This window comes from Prinia subflava, chromosome 2, assembly GCF_021018805.1.
Source record: "Prinia subflava isolate CZ2003 ecotype Zambia chromosome 2, Cam_Psub_1.2, whole genome shotgun sequence".
Classification (NCBI taxonomy): Eukaryota; Metazoa; Chordata; class Aves; order Passeriformes; family Cisticolidae; genus Prinia; species Prinia subflava.
Window position 1 is genome coordinate 60,803,750 of NC_086248.1, and position 16,246 is coordinate 60,819,995.

General features: G+C 39.7%; 1 protein-coding gene across 1 annotated transcript in view; it reads left to right on the forward strand.

Annotated features, from left to right (window-relative positions):
* The window catches only part of ARID1B (AT-rich interaction domain 1B), a 322,513-nt gene that overhangs the window by 231,239 nt on the left and 75,028 nt on the right, over positions 1 to 16,246 (forward strand). The window contains exon 7 of the mRNA XM_063390178.1: positions 10,407 to 10,496. Within this exon, the coding sequence (XP_063246248.1) occupies positions 10,407 to 10,496 (90 nt within the window). The remainder of the gene's footprint in view (positions 1 to 10,406; positions 10,497 to 16,246) is intronic.

The following is a 16,246-nucleotide window of genomic DNA, read 5'->3' on the forward strand; positions in this document are numbered from 1 at the left end:
TGTGGACACTGTGGCAGCACGTGTACACGGGCCACTTCTTGGAGCTCTGTGAGTCACTGGGAGCACCCTGCTGGTACAGATCCATCTAGAGTATGAGGGCTGTTGAAATCCAATTAACATATTTGCATAATTATGCATGTACTCTGCTTCATGTAACAAAATTCAAATATACTTAACCACAGCAGCCAGAATTTGACAGGTATGTTGTAGTTTTAGATGTATGTTTTAAGGCCATCCTTGGACAGTTATTGTTTACACTTGATCATTAACCTATGCATTTCTTTATAACTTTTGTTTTCTCAACCCACTTGCATTTTTGTCAAATTTAAAGTGGTGTGTGTTTGGTTTTGTATGTTTGGGGGCTTTTATTCTGTCACTATTTGGCTACACAAATGTAGATTGTCTCTCTTTCTTTGTGTTGGCAAATAGGGCATTAATTTGTGTTTTATAATAAATTAAAACGTTGTCTCTCACTCCCTTGTCCCTTGCAATACTAAGCAGTGATTGACGAGCAAATGGGAAAAGTCTCTCACGTCTGCATCAGTGTGTTTTTGTTGTTGTTGACAGATGGTTGTTATACCTAGATAAAACAGAACATAAATGTCATAAGGTGTTTGGTTTCTGTCATGGGATAGGCTGCTGCAGTTTTCAGTTTTTCAGTGGACTATGTATCACTGCCATGAGAGATATTTAAAGTGGCCTTCATGCTTCATAGTTAGTGTCAGACTTGACTAGACAGATACGTGGCGTGTCCTCCTTAGAAGAAGGAGTCTGAACAATTGCAAATATGGCTTGAATTAATTCTGTGCCTCAAAAGAAGAACATTTACACTATCTCCAGATAATAATTTTTTTAAAAATTAATGAAAAGCAAGATTTCCTTTCTCCTCCTTAGAGACAAAATTCATGCAGCTTGAACTGTGACTTGAAAGATTTGAACAGCCCTTTGACAGCATCGCTCTGTAGGTAGATAGGGAAGTCAAATTGCAAAGTGGGTTTTTAGAAAGCAAACACAAAAGAACAATTCACTCCGTCGGCAAGCTTTTCTGTTTGTTCCCCATCTTCAGATAACAGTGGACTCAAATTATTGTGATGTGTTGATTGATTACAGCCGTTAAGTTTCTTAGTAATCAGTTTCATCACTTATTCTCAATTCACGCTTGCAACTTTGATTTCTCTTCCACAACAGGGTGATGTGGGTTGTCGTTGACTAATGAAGAACAGAATTGGTTTCGGCGTGAGACAAACGGAATGCCGACACCAATCCCAAAATGCATTAATCTTTAATAATCCACATCTGCATGTTTATAAATGATATAACCAGGAGTTGCTAATGTTAATACTCCCCCTTCCAAACAGAAGCTGACATAGGAGTCGGTGTTTGTAAACTGCATGAGAGGCACGTGGCCGCGCGTGGTGCGTGTGACCTTGTGGAGGGAGCACGCCAGATGAAAGTTCTCGGTTGATTAAAAATACATGAAGAATTGCTTCGCTTCCGCACCGGTCTTTGGAGCTTATCGTTGTCGGGCAAGATGAAATATGGCGTGATAGATCTTGTCTTCTAGGGAGATCAGACCCACCAAATGGTTTTTGGAAGCAGGTTTGCCTCAAGGTGCTTTTATCCTTTATGCATTCAACTTGCCCTTTTCTCCCTCATCCCTGAGAATTGCTGAGACCAGGGCTGTGTAATATGCTATATAACACAATAAGAAAAACTAGATTAGCTGAGAATTTGTTCCTTTTGAGGGTAGTATTAGAGAGAGCACATACATTTTGCTACTAAAATACTCTTTAATCAGAGACAGTGATCTAGTATAAGGAGTAGCTGGCAGGACTAGCTAAATAGTTCATTGCCATGTAGCGCTGCTCCTATTTCCCTGCTTGCTAGACCTGGGAGAGCTGGGAGGAGCAGGAGGAACTCAAACTCCATTGTTGATGGTCTTCCAAGTTAATGCTGCCTGATTCTGAGAAATTCTTAAATTTACCTGCATCAAGAGGAAAGAAATATGGATAAGAAACAGCAGTTTCACATCACATTCACCCTTTCTTTTGTATGTTTTCACACTGCACATATCATAAATGAAAATTGATCTGTGGTTTGGTTAAAATTTGGCAATGTTCAAGTTAGGAGTTAAAGTTTTTATTAGGTGGCAAATTTTAGAAGTGTATGTCTGCTACATCTGTTGTGCTTCTCAGGCTCTTGAATGCAGGTGACACAATGAACAGCTTAAGAGAAAAAAATCTCCCAGTTATAAATGCAGTCTAGAGAATGAGCACTGATAATGAAAAATTCTTCCTTTTGAAACTTGGTTTAAATCCCTAAATAGAATTCTGAGGTTTTAAGTTTCAGGTGTGTGGCGCAGGGTAAGTTTCATTTCTGGAAGTAAGAAATGAGCCAAATATAAGAAAGAAATACTACCCTCTCCTTTGTTAGGAGCTTTTAGATATTTAGCACTTGCATCAATTACAGTTTATATTCTGTTTAATTGACATTTTATAAAAAATTTGAGAATGGTTTTTCTCTAGCTGACGTGTATATGCTTTTTACATTACATGTTATTACTACAAACATGTAATGATGTGTCCTAAGTAATACAGTTTACTAAATCCATGCTACCCTTTACAATCTTCTACTTCAGTCCAAATGCAAGCACAACTACCATTTTTATGGAAGGATTAAAAGGACGGGATGAAAAAACACAGTACGACTACAGGGTCTGGATCGTTCCCTAAAGAATATAGGCACTTTCTTCAAAAATATAATCTAATACAATTTTCAAAATCCAAAAGCAATTCAGAGGCCCTGTAGAGGTGTGAGAGAAAGTGCTGGCAAGCTGTGGCCACAGCCTCTCCCCACCCCTCTCATCCCAATTCACGCCATCACTTTGGAGGGACGCAGTGACAGAGTGCAAAACATGCAGAGGGGTGGTTAAACGAGACTGTAGAGGGGGAAAAAAGAAATTAAGTCAGTGGCTGAGCTTTGAAGAGGTCTGTCTAGTGCAGAGCAGCGAGCGAGTGGGGAAGAAAGGAGCAAGCACCTCATCTAATCTTTCTTCTGGGGACCCAGGTGGACAAATTGGCAACCCTGTTCACAGCCTCCCCCCCAGCCCCCTTTGTAGCGTAAGAACTGCTAATCGGATCCATGCTGCTGCAACTGTGGTTAGTTATTAACAGAATAAAAGCAGATTTCTTCAAAAGAACGGGTTGGGGAAAACGGCTCTACAAAATTGCAAGGTTGTTAGAATCTTAAATGCACAGCAGTCGGTTTTTCCCTATTCTGAATTAGGCGATGAATACGGCCTTTCATCTGTCACTGTGCCCGTTTCTTCAGAAGGCAGCCAAACATTAGGCTGCTCAAACAAAAAAAAAAAAAAAGTTTGAAAGAGGAAAAATATTGGGGAACAGGAAGAATAGGAAAACGAGAAGGAGAAATCAGGTTTTGTTTTTATTAATTTGGCCTGGTGAGAGAAATATGAGCTTGCCTGCTCTATTCAGTTCCTGCACGCCAGCCGCTCTGAACCACCGGTTCTGAATGTGGGGATTAGAAAAGATTTAACCGGTTGCTATCATGGGCTGCACCATTCTGGACAGGCCTCCAGCAGAAATATCCTTGGCTGGAAACTCTCCCAAGCTTAATGGAAATAATGCATTAAATGGATGCGGAGTTAGGCAGAGGTGAAAGCAGAAAGAATTTGATTCCTCAAAATGAAACTTCTCATAACTGCGAAGGGAAATTACAGGACTGGGGTGGGTGTTACTGAGGATAGAGAAGCAGTCATTCCTAGATTTAGACTGACTTAGGCCTTTGCATATATAAGTAATTAAGTGATGCATCCTTAATTTTGAGGAGCTCTACTGCCTTCCTTGCAGCAGAATTTTGGAATTTGTTGGAAAGGAATAGTCCTCAGGCAGGCAGGTGCTTGCTGTGACCTACTGGAAAGCCACTCATTATTTGGGTGAGTTGCATTCTTCTGAAGATTCCCATTCACAGTTGGGCTTATTTCCGAAATCTCAGGACAAAGTGCTTCACTTTGGTCCGGACACAGAGGTGACTTCTGGATGGGGCATGGATGAAATAGACCTGCTTGGCAGTGCCTGCTGCTGCTCTCCGTTCCCTTACAAAGCAAAAAGAGCTTTGGCCTTGGAGGTCAATGTATTTTCTTTGAGGGCAATATATTTTCTTTCTGCCCCTTGCCACCAAGACCATTGTCAGTTCAGGCAGTACTAACAATTATTTCACTTCATACTCCTGAGTATTTGTTACAGTCTTCATACCTTTCTCAGAGGTTCACAACCTGGGAATAAATCTTGGCTGTCTAATTTGACAGACCCCAGCTACTTAATTCTTTAATTCTTTTTTTTTTTTTTTTCTTTTTTTTTTTTTTTTTTTATGTCCATAATATAATGAATTATTCTGTAGTAAGGATGACATTTGGATGGTGTTCCATAAGTAATACCTTGGGACTACACACTGAGTAATGAGGATGAAACGAAATATTGAGTAGCTACCTCATCTGGTCAGTGTCAACTTTGCTTTGAAATGTTATATCATGTCAAACAAGTAGCTTCTACTCATGAAATTAAGATGTTTATGTTTTTCCATTTGTGTGGAGAAAAGTCAGAGCTAGGGTTCTCCACGCCCCTTTGTTCATTGTTGCATTTTTTGATGGAGCTTTAAGAGCAATTTAGCACTTAAGTTACAGTGATTTCCTTGAAACTCGCCCACAACCCCATTCTTGATTTGGTGAATGTGACATAGATAGGAAAAAGAAGGTGAGAGTGTAATGTTCAAGTGTTGGTAGTCTGAGAATTTTACACTTTTATGAGAAGCAAAGTGGGGTTTTTTCTTGGTGACTTTACATGGATTGTGATACTCAGTTACATATGTTAGGGAATCTTGTGTCTTTGAAGCACAATACATTTGTTTTAAGAGGTAATATGGAACATCAGGGCTAGGCCTGACAACAATTTTGATAACATTTTACGATGTAGAGCATCCATAAATCTGGCATAAGTTGATAAGCTTTTTGATTAGAAACTTGTGCAGAAGCTTTGTGTTGCTGCAATGGAACAAATCAGCTTCTTGCGGTCTCGCCTTCAGTGAGCTGCTCAGCCAGCCACCAAAGGCATTCCAAGCAGGAAGGTTCTGGGTTTGGTCCCAAGTTCCTGGATCAGGGAGGTGGAAATCGTCTTGGTTGTTAGAATCTTAAACTGTAGTGGATTACCAGCATTGTAAGGGGTTATTAGCTGCAGTGTGGTGCCAGAAGGCTTGGTCTGAGTGTGTTTCACTCTGCATATCTGCAAGGGTCCTCATGTCTCAGGCCTTTTAAAACATTTGCACTCAGATTGCTGCATAGATAGGAGGAAGGTTTTAATATTTTGCATATTGATTTGTCTTGATTTGAGAGAAAATGCAGACAACCCTTGCTTTTTACTTGAATGAATAAGTAATTTAAAAAAATACTGTTGCTACAACAGGAAGCTTGACTACAATGCATAAATTAAGGAAGAAAATAATCTTTATTCTTAAGTGGTCATAAGCTTTATAAGATGAAAGAGATAACACAAAACACATGACCAGTTTCCCTTTATGCTACCCATAGGAAAATTTCTTTCCTTTGAGGTCATTTGCACCTCACTTCCAATTTCCTGAAAAGCTCATTTGAAACACTCCCATATAGAAGCCTACTTACGTTCTTTCATTTCTGATGTAGGCATCCGAGACCCAGAATGTCTCTTCTGGTCTGTTAGCCTTCTTTGTAACACTGACTGTGTGATGATTATCCTATTATTTTATCAGATTTCATCTTAATCACTAGATTTTTGGGACCTCATTATTCCTGAAACAAAATTGTTTCAAGTTCCAGTAATGGCTTGATTATCCTCCTAAACATCATCATGCTCCTTTTCCTCCCTGATATTTAGCCTCAAATATATTTTTAGAAAGTAGTCATAAAATTCCAGCTCTAGTTTTTGTCATACTAAATAGTACTCACACTTTGAGCTTTGTCATTTCATGCTGGCAGCTGGTTCCCATTCCGGTTTGCATTAGGCTTTCTGGGTTTGTCTCTACAAAGGCTCACCAGTGACACATCAGCAGTGATGCTGTGTTGTCTTAGCCCTACTGTAAACAATCTTCCTAGTTTATGCTAGTGATAAATTTGTTTCTTTGAGTGCCACATGGCATGGTTAGTTATAGTCGTTTGTAGGCTATAACCATTTTAGGTCAACAGATATGGTCAGATCTTTCCTTCCTTTTCTCCTCCCATGTCTAGCTGATAACCTACAACTCTTCAGTTATAAAAGGCCTGGTTCTGATCCATGTGTATAAATGTTTGCATTTTTAATACTTCAAGCCAAAAGGTAGTCCCAGGAGTTTCTTAGGTAGTATTTTGTTCATCGTTCCTATTGACTAATATTCCCTACTTTGTGATCAATCAATGCCATTAATCTAGTCGTAGCTCTCAATTCCTAAATTAGATTGAGAATTGTGGCAAAGACAACCCACAAGATCTGCCTTTCCTTCAGCCTAGTGTTCCATTTTCAACACAGGCTGTGGTCTGTCTCCTGCCCTCTAGTTCCTCGTGCATCTTAAAATTCCTGTGCTTGTATCCCTCCTTTCCCCCTTAACTGGTTATTTCCCAGAGGGAACCAGGGAAACACCAAAGTGTTTTCTTGTCTCAGTTTTTCAGGCATAATTCTGTGAGGTATTGTCCAGCTGGTAGTGGGTGTCACAGCAGAGCATCCTCCAGTATCGTTACAGTGATGGGAGCAGAGAGCCCTCAGCGTGTTTCTAAACATTGCTGATGTGGACTGTAAGGACCCCTCCTCAGCAGAATACCAAAGGTCTGCTCTTGCTCGCTATGTTGGCCCTAAGGAATTTACTTTTTACAGTTTAACTGCATGGCTGTAGCCATAATGCTGTTGCTATTTAGTACTTTTCTCAGTCCATCTTTGCCAAACATAGTGTGCAGTCTCTCCTGACTCCATTTGAAGTGAAGATTTTCAAAGTGAAAAAATTTAAAAGCATTTGACATAATTTTAAAAATTGAAAACCCACTTACAAATACAGTATTATGCATTTTTAAATTCCCTTACCTCTTCAGCTGACTTTTTTTTTTTTTTTTTAATTCTAAATAGCAGATACTATATTAGGTAGACTGCTGGTTTCAGTAGTTTTAACAACTAATTTTACTAGATAGCTATATAAATTTGAATAGCATTTTGCTCCTCTGTTAAATATAGGGGAAAGAACTAGCGTGGCAGCTTCTATCCTTTTAACATGCATCATTGCATTTTCTGTGGTTTTGCATAATAGTAGTATTGTGAAACATCTATACTATTCACTTTGCATACATTTTGGCAGGTGGAGTAGCTCACCAATGTGGCAACAGTGGTATACAAAACATGGGAAAAAGTCATCCCTGTTTAAACTTCCTTCTGTGTATCACTGGGTCAAAGGAGGCAGTAGTCTGTCAGTGAAAAAAAAAATACTGGATTTTTTTTCTCTCTTAAATAGCTGTAGAAGTTATCTTAAAAACTAAAAAGGGTTGTTTTTCTTTTGTAGAAGTTTTCCATCCCTAATAAAACAGAAAAGTCTGTTCATGTATTACTTAAAGTGTCTTCCAAGAAACACAACTGCAATACTGGTTGAAAGAGAGAAGGATTACTATCATTTAAAGGAAAGAAATGGAAAATCTTTAAGGTCATTTCTTTTCATGACAAAGAAACTTGAAAAGCATGACAGACTGGATCTTCAAAGGTTTTAAAGGCCTGTCATCAGCTCCCAATCAATAGGAGTTAGATACCCAAATTAAGAGTTCAGTTCAAGTCTTCAAAGGTATTTGGGTGCTTAACCTCCTTTTACCTTTCACATCACTTCTAAGAATAAAATGGCAGCTCGATTGAAAACATTTTGATGCAGTGCCTTCATGTCCAGCACCTGGATAATCTGTAGCACCCACTGATAATTAGAGTAGTGGATACTTCTCTTGAAAGTTTGTTACTTGTAGAATATGTGCAGAGTTGGTCATGTTTATGAAATCATTTTTCTTTTTGAAACAAAACTTTTGCTTTACAGTTTATTTAATAAAGAAAAAAATCAGAAGTACACTGAAAAAATAGCATTAATGTTTGAGACTGATAATTCCAGTGAATCTGCAAAACTTCAGAGTCTGTATTGACTGAGGATGTGGATGAAACTGATTTCTTTGTAAAAGTTGTACAGATATTATTCTACACCTTGACTTTACTGGTCTGTGATTGAACATTTGCTTGTGCAGGATAAGGCTCCAGCCAAGTAACTGATGTTACTATCAATATAAAAAAATACAGACACCATCTATAATATGCAAAATATGTTGCCTATCATAGATGTTCTCTGCACTGTAGCTTCTCTCAAAGTTGCCAAGCATCCACCTAAAGGAGGATCCTGCTGAGAGCTGTGCAGTGCAGTCACAACCATCCCTGCTTTATTATTTTTTTAAGTGTTTGTAGAAATCTTAGATGGTTCCCATCTACTTGAAGTGCTCTCTCTGATAGCAGTGCCTGGGGCATACACAGTGGAAGTGGCAGTGCCCTGTGTTAACATGGAAATGCTGTTTGTTTACAATCTTGAGTCACTGAATCCTTCCTGTCAAGCCGAAAGCTTTCATTATAATGCAGGCACTTACCATCTCCACAGCCTGCTCTTGAGTGACATCAAAACATAAGCTGGAATTTGTCATTATTATTGTCATATGCCTCACAGTTCGTGAATGGGCCGTGGAACCCAAAGCCTTGGGCGCTGAGTGGCATGTTTGGTCTTTTGGAGGAACAATTCTGCCTCTGGTCCAGCATTTGCATCTCTGAGACAGTTGTCACAGCTGCTCTCGGTAATGTTGACTGTCATGTTTTTAGTGCAAAAGCACCTCATCTGAATAGCTAGGCAGTGGTTACACTCCACATTTTACAGATTTTCTCTTTGTTTTGTATCGGTCTGGCCTTTCTTCAGAGCTGGTGCTGAGAGCCAGTGGCTTTGGGGTGGGAAGTGGATGGGGCAGAGCAGACACTTCTGCTTTCCTGCATTTATGTCCAACTCGGGGCCCTTGGTTGCTCTGAAGGGCAGCCCCTGCTGCCCCGCTGTCAGCCTGGCTCCAGTGCCAGGACCATCCGCAGGATTCTTGCTCCTGCCACTGCACAGGGGCAGCTGCTGAGCAGGAGGAAATGAGTCTCAGCAGGCACAAATCTATTGCCTGTGTTTTTGTTCTTTCCATTTCTTTCGAATGGAAAACAATCAGAAGCGTTTCTGAGCATGAGGGATATAATTCTGTCTGCTGCTCTTTATACCGTGCTTGTCACTACAAGTGTCTAACTGCTTAAAGTGTATATTTGCTGCCTAACCTGAGGTGGTCTTCAAGCCTCTGGGGCTGTCATGAGCAGGCATGGCTCAGACCTAGTGCAAAGAGGAGTCCTGGGGGATGTCCAGGTCTCATTCTTCCTCCTGCTCGGCCTGGGGCAGGTTGACTCTCAAGCTCGAGGCCCCTGGAGCATTGGGAGGGTGGTGAGATGGACCTCTCTGCTTGACACGCTGTTGAATGGTGACCCAGAGGAGTGACTTGCATCACTGCAATAAGCATCCGCCTTATTATCCATTAACACTCAAAGGGAACATTTTGTGTTCTGAGCCTCTGGGAGTGCTCTGCTTGTTTGGGTGGGTAGACAGCAGTGGATGTCTTTTGAACAAGGTCATAAAAATGGATGTGTCTGTTCTGGCTAGTTATTTTAATAAATAACTTCCCTTTGCTTTTATTTGAATAATAAGATACCCCTTTTCTGTCCGATCTCTTTCAAACATTCACTTTCACCACGAGTGCCTACATGTTATTCTTTATTTCCATATTCTACATGGACATTCAAACAATATTAAAACCACTGATTCATTGAAATGCTTTCTAAATTGTTATTGTTAGTAATTTTTGTATTGACCGAATTTTTCATTGGTAATATTGTTGGCAGCAGTCCATGTCTGCCTGGCTGGAGGCCAGTTTAAGCTAGGCAAGATGAGCCCTATTGTTCAGCAGACTTGGATTTTGTTAAACTCCCTAACAGAAATATGTGTCAGGAGATTTGCAGCTATAAATTGGATCATGTTGGTGAGGTTGGGAACTCGCTCAGTGCAAAATTGAACATTTCACCATGCCTGTTGCTAAATGTGTTTGTGCATGTTTCCTCCACGGGTTTCAAAAAATAAAAGCAAAAAAAAAGAAAAATGTATCGAAAAAACTAGACCTGTTGAGCTCTGTCTTTACCTTATACAGCTGGTACTTTCTTTATGTTGAGGTAGTTGAAAAATGCAGCGAAGCTTGGTTTTGTGCACTGCAATGCTAAAAGCAAGTGTGTTTTCCCTTTTCTCTCTGTGTGTTACAGGCAGTCAGATGCCACCGCAGCCTCCTGGCAGCCAGTCAGAATCCAGCTCCCACCCTGCCCTGAGCCAGTCACCAATGCCACAGGACCGAGGTTTGTTAGGTGTTGGGGGCTTTTCACTTGGTGCCAAATGCAGCCTTCATTTTAAGTTGCACATTAGCAATGTGAGATTTCCTGGTATTTCTTTTCTTTTCCCAGGGAAAATAATGACAGTTTTCATTGTAAAAGGCTTGGGGGGGTTTCCATCTCCGGGGAAAAGAGCAACTGAATAGCAGGTTTTACCAAACTGTAATTGAAAACAAGGTTTTCTCGAAATACAGTGAATGCCCAGGGTATAAAGGCAGTTTCTGTAAATACTTGAGTCATGTCCTGGAGAATACAGCTCTTCATTGTCTATCTTGGAATTAACATGTAGAGAAAGAGTGCTAACTAGGAGCAGTTTTGCTACTGTTCTTAAAATTGTCATATTTAATATCTTTGCATGGACACAATAGTCCTCTAGCCAGTTCTAGGTTAAAAATATCTTTAAATATAAAGGGAAATCAAATATTTAGGTCAAATGGTTCAAACATTTGGAAATCTTGCTATGGAAAACCTTGTAGGCAAGAACACTGTTCTAAAAGGATGCTCCCTACCGTGTGCTCACAGAAATAAGCAGAGCATTTTTAAGTGACCTCTTATAAACTTCGGGACCTTTTTCCTTTCACCTCCTTCCTCCCCAGCTCATGGAAGATAGTTGTCACAGCTTTGTCGTGTGGCCATACGTGTGATCAACTGCTGTAAACTGGGCATCCTGTCCGGGCAGTGGTTAACATGTGCCAGTGACAGGCTTGCAAAACAGACACATGATAACTGTGATAAACACGGAGTTATTTATGAAATGCCCCTCCTAAAATGTCTTGCTTCCAGAAATATCCCAAGTAGCACCATATGGGGATACCATAAATACTAGAAGTTTTCTCACAGTGAAACAAGTTGAACTCACAGAATGACAAATTTCTGGGATAGCATCCAGGAGGAGCTAAGAGAACTCACAAAGAAGAGCAGATAGTCTTAATTTTTGCTATTTTTCTGGGTTGAATGTCTCCGCCACCAGGAGTGCTGATTAATGAGAACATGATACAGAATTCCATGCTCATTTGTTGTTTCCTTTTCAATCATTCTTTATACTCAGTTGTTAGTGCAGGGACTTATTTTCCCATTAAAAAAAAATCAGAATAACATACATGTTTGGTGAAAAAAAGAATGGCCTCGGTACTCAATACAAATATATGGTGCTTTGTGGGATAGAAATGTCACAAGGCAGCAGGAATGGATCAGATGGAGGCTTTGAAGACCCAAACATCTTAGAAAGATGTGTGCATTTCCTGGCACAACTGGGTCTAGGCATAAAATGTTATAGTGCCCATTAATAATTATTTCTGTAGTGTGTGTTCCTCACCTGGCTTTGGGGTACAAGTTAAGTGGGTCTGATAGAGCTGGAAAGGTCAAATCTCTCTTCTGCTGTAGAACAAATCTGGGGTTCAGTGTATGGTCAGGAGAGGCAGACAGATACTCAGAAGTAAAACAGAGGACAGCTGCCGTAATTGGGAAGTCAAACAAGTAAGTAACAGTGAGAGAAGTCAAATTTACAGATTGATTTAGTTTGTTTTTTCCTCTCTGCAGTGAGAATTGTAGATGTGTTCTTAGAGAAAATGTGTTTAGGAATGTTGCAGGTTTTGCACACTTCATATGCAAAATCTGGTGTAGTATGCATGATCCTTGAGACCCAACCTGTACAAGAAGTCCATTTGTTTCATGCAGGAGATTTAAAATTTGTAACTAGCTAGGTCATATTGATTTTTGCAGAACATGTTCCCCAAAGCTTCTCTAAAGTCTGTGCTGTACACGCATAAACATGCGTGCATTCCCTTTTGTGCCCTGTCATTGATTAGAGGCTCCTTTGAAATGGAAAACTTCACCTTTTAAAAAGGCTGTTACATTAGTTGATTCCTTTGCTTGCTTGAACTGGTTTCCACAGAACTTGAAGAAAGGAAGGAGGGGGAATGATGGGGATTCAAAGGGAAGGTGCTTGTCATTTACTGATAAAAACCTGAGCAGAAAATCGTTGCTGCTAAGGACACCTGATCCTTGGGCATCTGTTACAGTAATTTAAACTCTCGGCTTACTGATACACTTTCTCCAAAAAAAGAGAAAAAAAAAATTAGAGGAAAATGAAAACAAAAACCCCAGAGACCCTTATATAGGATAAAGTAATGTTGTTTGTTTTCACAGTTTGTCTAGCATTTCTTTCCTTGTTTAGAGAGAGAATTGGATGACCAAAAGGCTACTAATCATTGCTTGAGCAGAATCCTCTGCTCTCAATACTTGAAAAAAATGTTATTTACCAGCTATCATGAAGATTGACCGATGGGTGGAGTCTGAGCTATAACGCTTTTGGATGCTAAACCACTACCTTGAATTATTAAGTTTACACTTACTTATTTTATTGTTTAAGTGTTTGATTATATTTTACCATGGTTACTCAGCACCCTTCTGGGACTTTTATGTTTGCCTGCCTAAGACTCTACATCCCCTGTCTCACGATGCAGCATGAAGCACTGACCACATTTTTACATATACATTCTGTGTGTGAAAATAGGGGAGTAGTAATGTAGTGCATATATTCAGTAACAGGAGTTTCCTGGGAGATTGGGGTTTTTTGTGCTCCTCAGCTTTCTTTTTGTATAGCTTATTTCATACTTTTTGTAATAAGCATTAAAATGCTTACTTTTAAAAAATAATTTTTAAACTTTTCATGTCCTAGTCAAGCTGTAGAACATTTGGACCTGCTCATTGTAAATGTAGCCTGCTATTCTCGGCACTTCTGTTCTTGTCCCACAACCAGTAACAGGTCACTCTTGTTTGATGCCCCAATCAGTGAAATGGTTTTAGTTCTACCAACACACATTGCCTACCTAAGAAACAAGAAATTGCATTTGTTTTATGTACAGAACCTATTTCTTAGCTCATGTGACTTGGAAAGCAGTGGGACTTGACTTCAAGTCCCATACACCTTAAAGACCAGTTGGTGCCAGACAGCTGTGGAGACAGACTGGTGTCAGAAGTCTCTTGGAGAAGCAAGAGGTGTTTAGCTGCTGCTGAATCCCAACAATTACCATTACTTGGGGCTACCATAATGACCGTGTAGTCATGACTAATTGAGATAGTCATCAAAACTTGCTGTTTTGGGGAGGAGGGAGGATGCACATTTTGCTCTCGTTTTCTAATAGACCCGCTCCAGACTTTCCTTTATATGATCAAAAGTAGGGGGTGGATATTTTGTGTTCACTAAAGTCAAAGCTCTTTATAAACTTCTTTTGCATCAGCCCCAGAGGTAGGGCAGCAGTAATACCTCAGCTGTCGTAACCATTCAGCAAATACTTGAGGTACACAGCCATTTGAATTCCCTATGTTCAGCTGTATCTACTGATTTGTTTGGGTTTCAGAAGCTGTACTTTGAGGATGTCCTTAGTAGCCAGAACTGCTCAGCAAGCTAGAAGCTATTTCTAGGGATTAAATAGAAGCCCAACATATCCCAGTTGACCCTCTAAATTAGTTTCCTGAAGCTGCAGCCTGAGAAAGAAACCTTCATCCTGGCCATTAGCTTATACTCCCATTCTTACTTTTGTAGACTAATGGAGATTTCTGTCTGCTTATATGAACACTCACATGTGCAAGCACTGTTAGAGTATTTGTCATAATAATGTTGAAATAGGCACTTTTAGGCCTGCAGGAATGAATGGTTCTGTATGTAATTCTGAAAAGCTTAGAAGACTTACCTGCTTTTAAGTAATGTTTTCATGCTTATGCAGTTGGGTATGTAGATGTCAGGTTTCAGTCTTATATTAAAATAGTGGATTGGGAGCTCCTGAAAACCATTGAATTTAATGAAAACAGTTAATGACTTCACATTATCACTCCAGCAAGCACTCTCATAATGGGGATACTTAAAGAAGCCTTATTTATTAGTGCAAATGTATATGGGTCAGAATTAATTTTAAAAAAATCTTTAATTGTTTTCCCCTTATAATTTTCACAGCGGTACATAGTTAAATATTCATGATAATGCTGATGATATGCTAAAGGTCTGAAATAGATCTGGAGTCTCAAAATCAACACAGGTTATTTAACCCTTTTCATCTAATGCACCACTGGGGACTTGCGGAGTGAAATCCCAGAGCACTGGAATAATTAGAAGATAGTAATGAGGATTTAATTAGTCCTTGAGATATGCTGAAATAGGACCACTGAGAACTTTTCTTTTTGGACATGGATTGCAAGCAGAATTGATGCCGTTGCAGCTGCTGTGATGTGCTGGAAAATGTATTCCATTGCTGGAGGCAGTTTCATGGCAGCATTCTGTGCCTGTCAGATCTGTGTGGACAGTGCCTGGAGTAATCACCTCCAAAATTGTTGAATAGAGGTTGCCGCCTTCTCCATCACCTTCTCCTAGTACCTTTTCATTTTTTTCTTTTTTATGTCATTCTTTCTGTTCTACCTTTATTTCGTTCCGTTGTTGACATCCAGCTTTTGAGGAGTGCTGTACAGTTGTGTGCTCTATTAAAAACATCACAGTCAGGGACAAGGAGTAAGAAACTGCATGCTCTTAAGAGTACAGGTGTTACACTAAGCAAAATTTGGATCTTTTTGACATTGCTGCTTGTAAGGTTTATCCTCAGATCTTGTCCTTATTTAGTATTAGATCTTCACAGAAGTGATATTTATCAGTAGCTGCAATGTAGTAAATTTAAATAGCTTTTTTGGCAGCCAAGATGTTATCCAGTAAGAGGTTGTAACAGATGGGTTGTGATCAGGCATTTTGATGTTCTCTTTGTGCTTCCCTTCAAACACTAAGTAGCAACTGTATTCCTGTAACTAAAATTCCCTAATTTACCCATTAGATTTCATACAAGTATTTTTCTCCCCTTTAACTGTTTTCTGAGCATGCTTCTTTGTACACAGTCATTACATAAATTCCACTGTCATGCATTTTCTTCTAACGAAATATAAATGTTTTTGCTTGTGTGGAAGACACAGAATACCAATCAGGTGTTTTGCACCTACAGTTCCTGAGCATATTTATGGCTTAATACTGACACTGGATGATAGAGATTTTTTTCCCTGAAATCTATTTTCTTCTTAAGAAGAGAAACCAGAAGGAATAAAATAGATCAAAGAATTCTTATTGCAACAAAAAAGATACTGTAGTTTGCTTTTAGATCTTAAAAAGACTTTTTCCCTGAGAATACATTTTTTGCTCTCATTTGGGGATTTGGGATCTATTCAGAGCACTGAGGAGCTAGAGAATAAAATGATTCTTGTCATTAACATTCTTCTGCTTGCCATGTTAACGATGACACCACTTAAGGTTAAATCAGACTTGGTAATAAGTTTACTTGATGTAGACTGAAGTGTTTCAGGCTCTTAAAGAAAGATGCTTGAGACATGCATAGAGTGCAAAGCCACAGGTAGGTTTGAGTGCCTCTTCTGCACACAGCGTTCTCCAAGTGGGGCAGTGCAGGGGAGCTGAGCTCTGTCTGGTATGCAGGAACACTGCCAGGCTGGGCAGAAATCATGCCTGGGAAACTGGGGTTAGAGGACTTGTGCCCCCTACAAGCAGAAAAAGTGCATCACATAAGGAGGAAAAGCACGTTTTATTTGAAGCTGTCACACTAGCTCTGTAAAATATCCCTTTTTTATCTGGAGGCACATGATGAAGTAGGAACATGATGCATAGGAGTACACAGAGCAGGTCTGTGTGTGAAGGCACAGCCATGCAGTAGAGCCAGGCACTAAGCTTT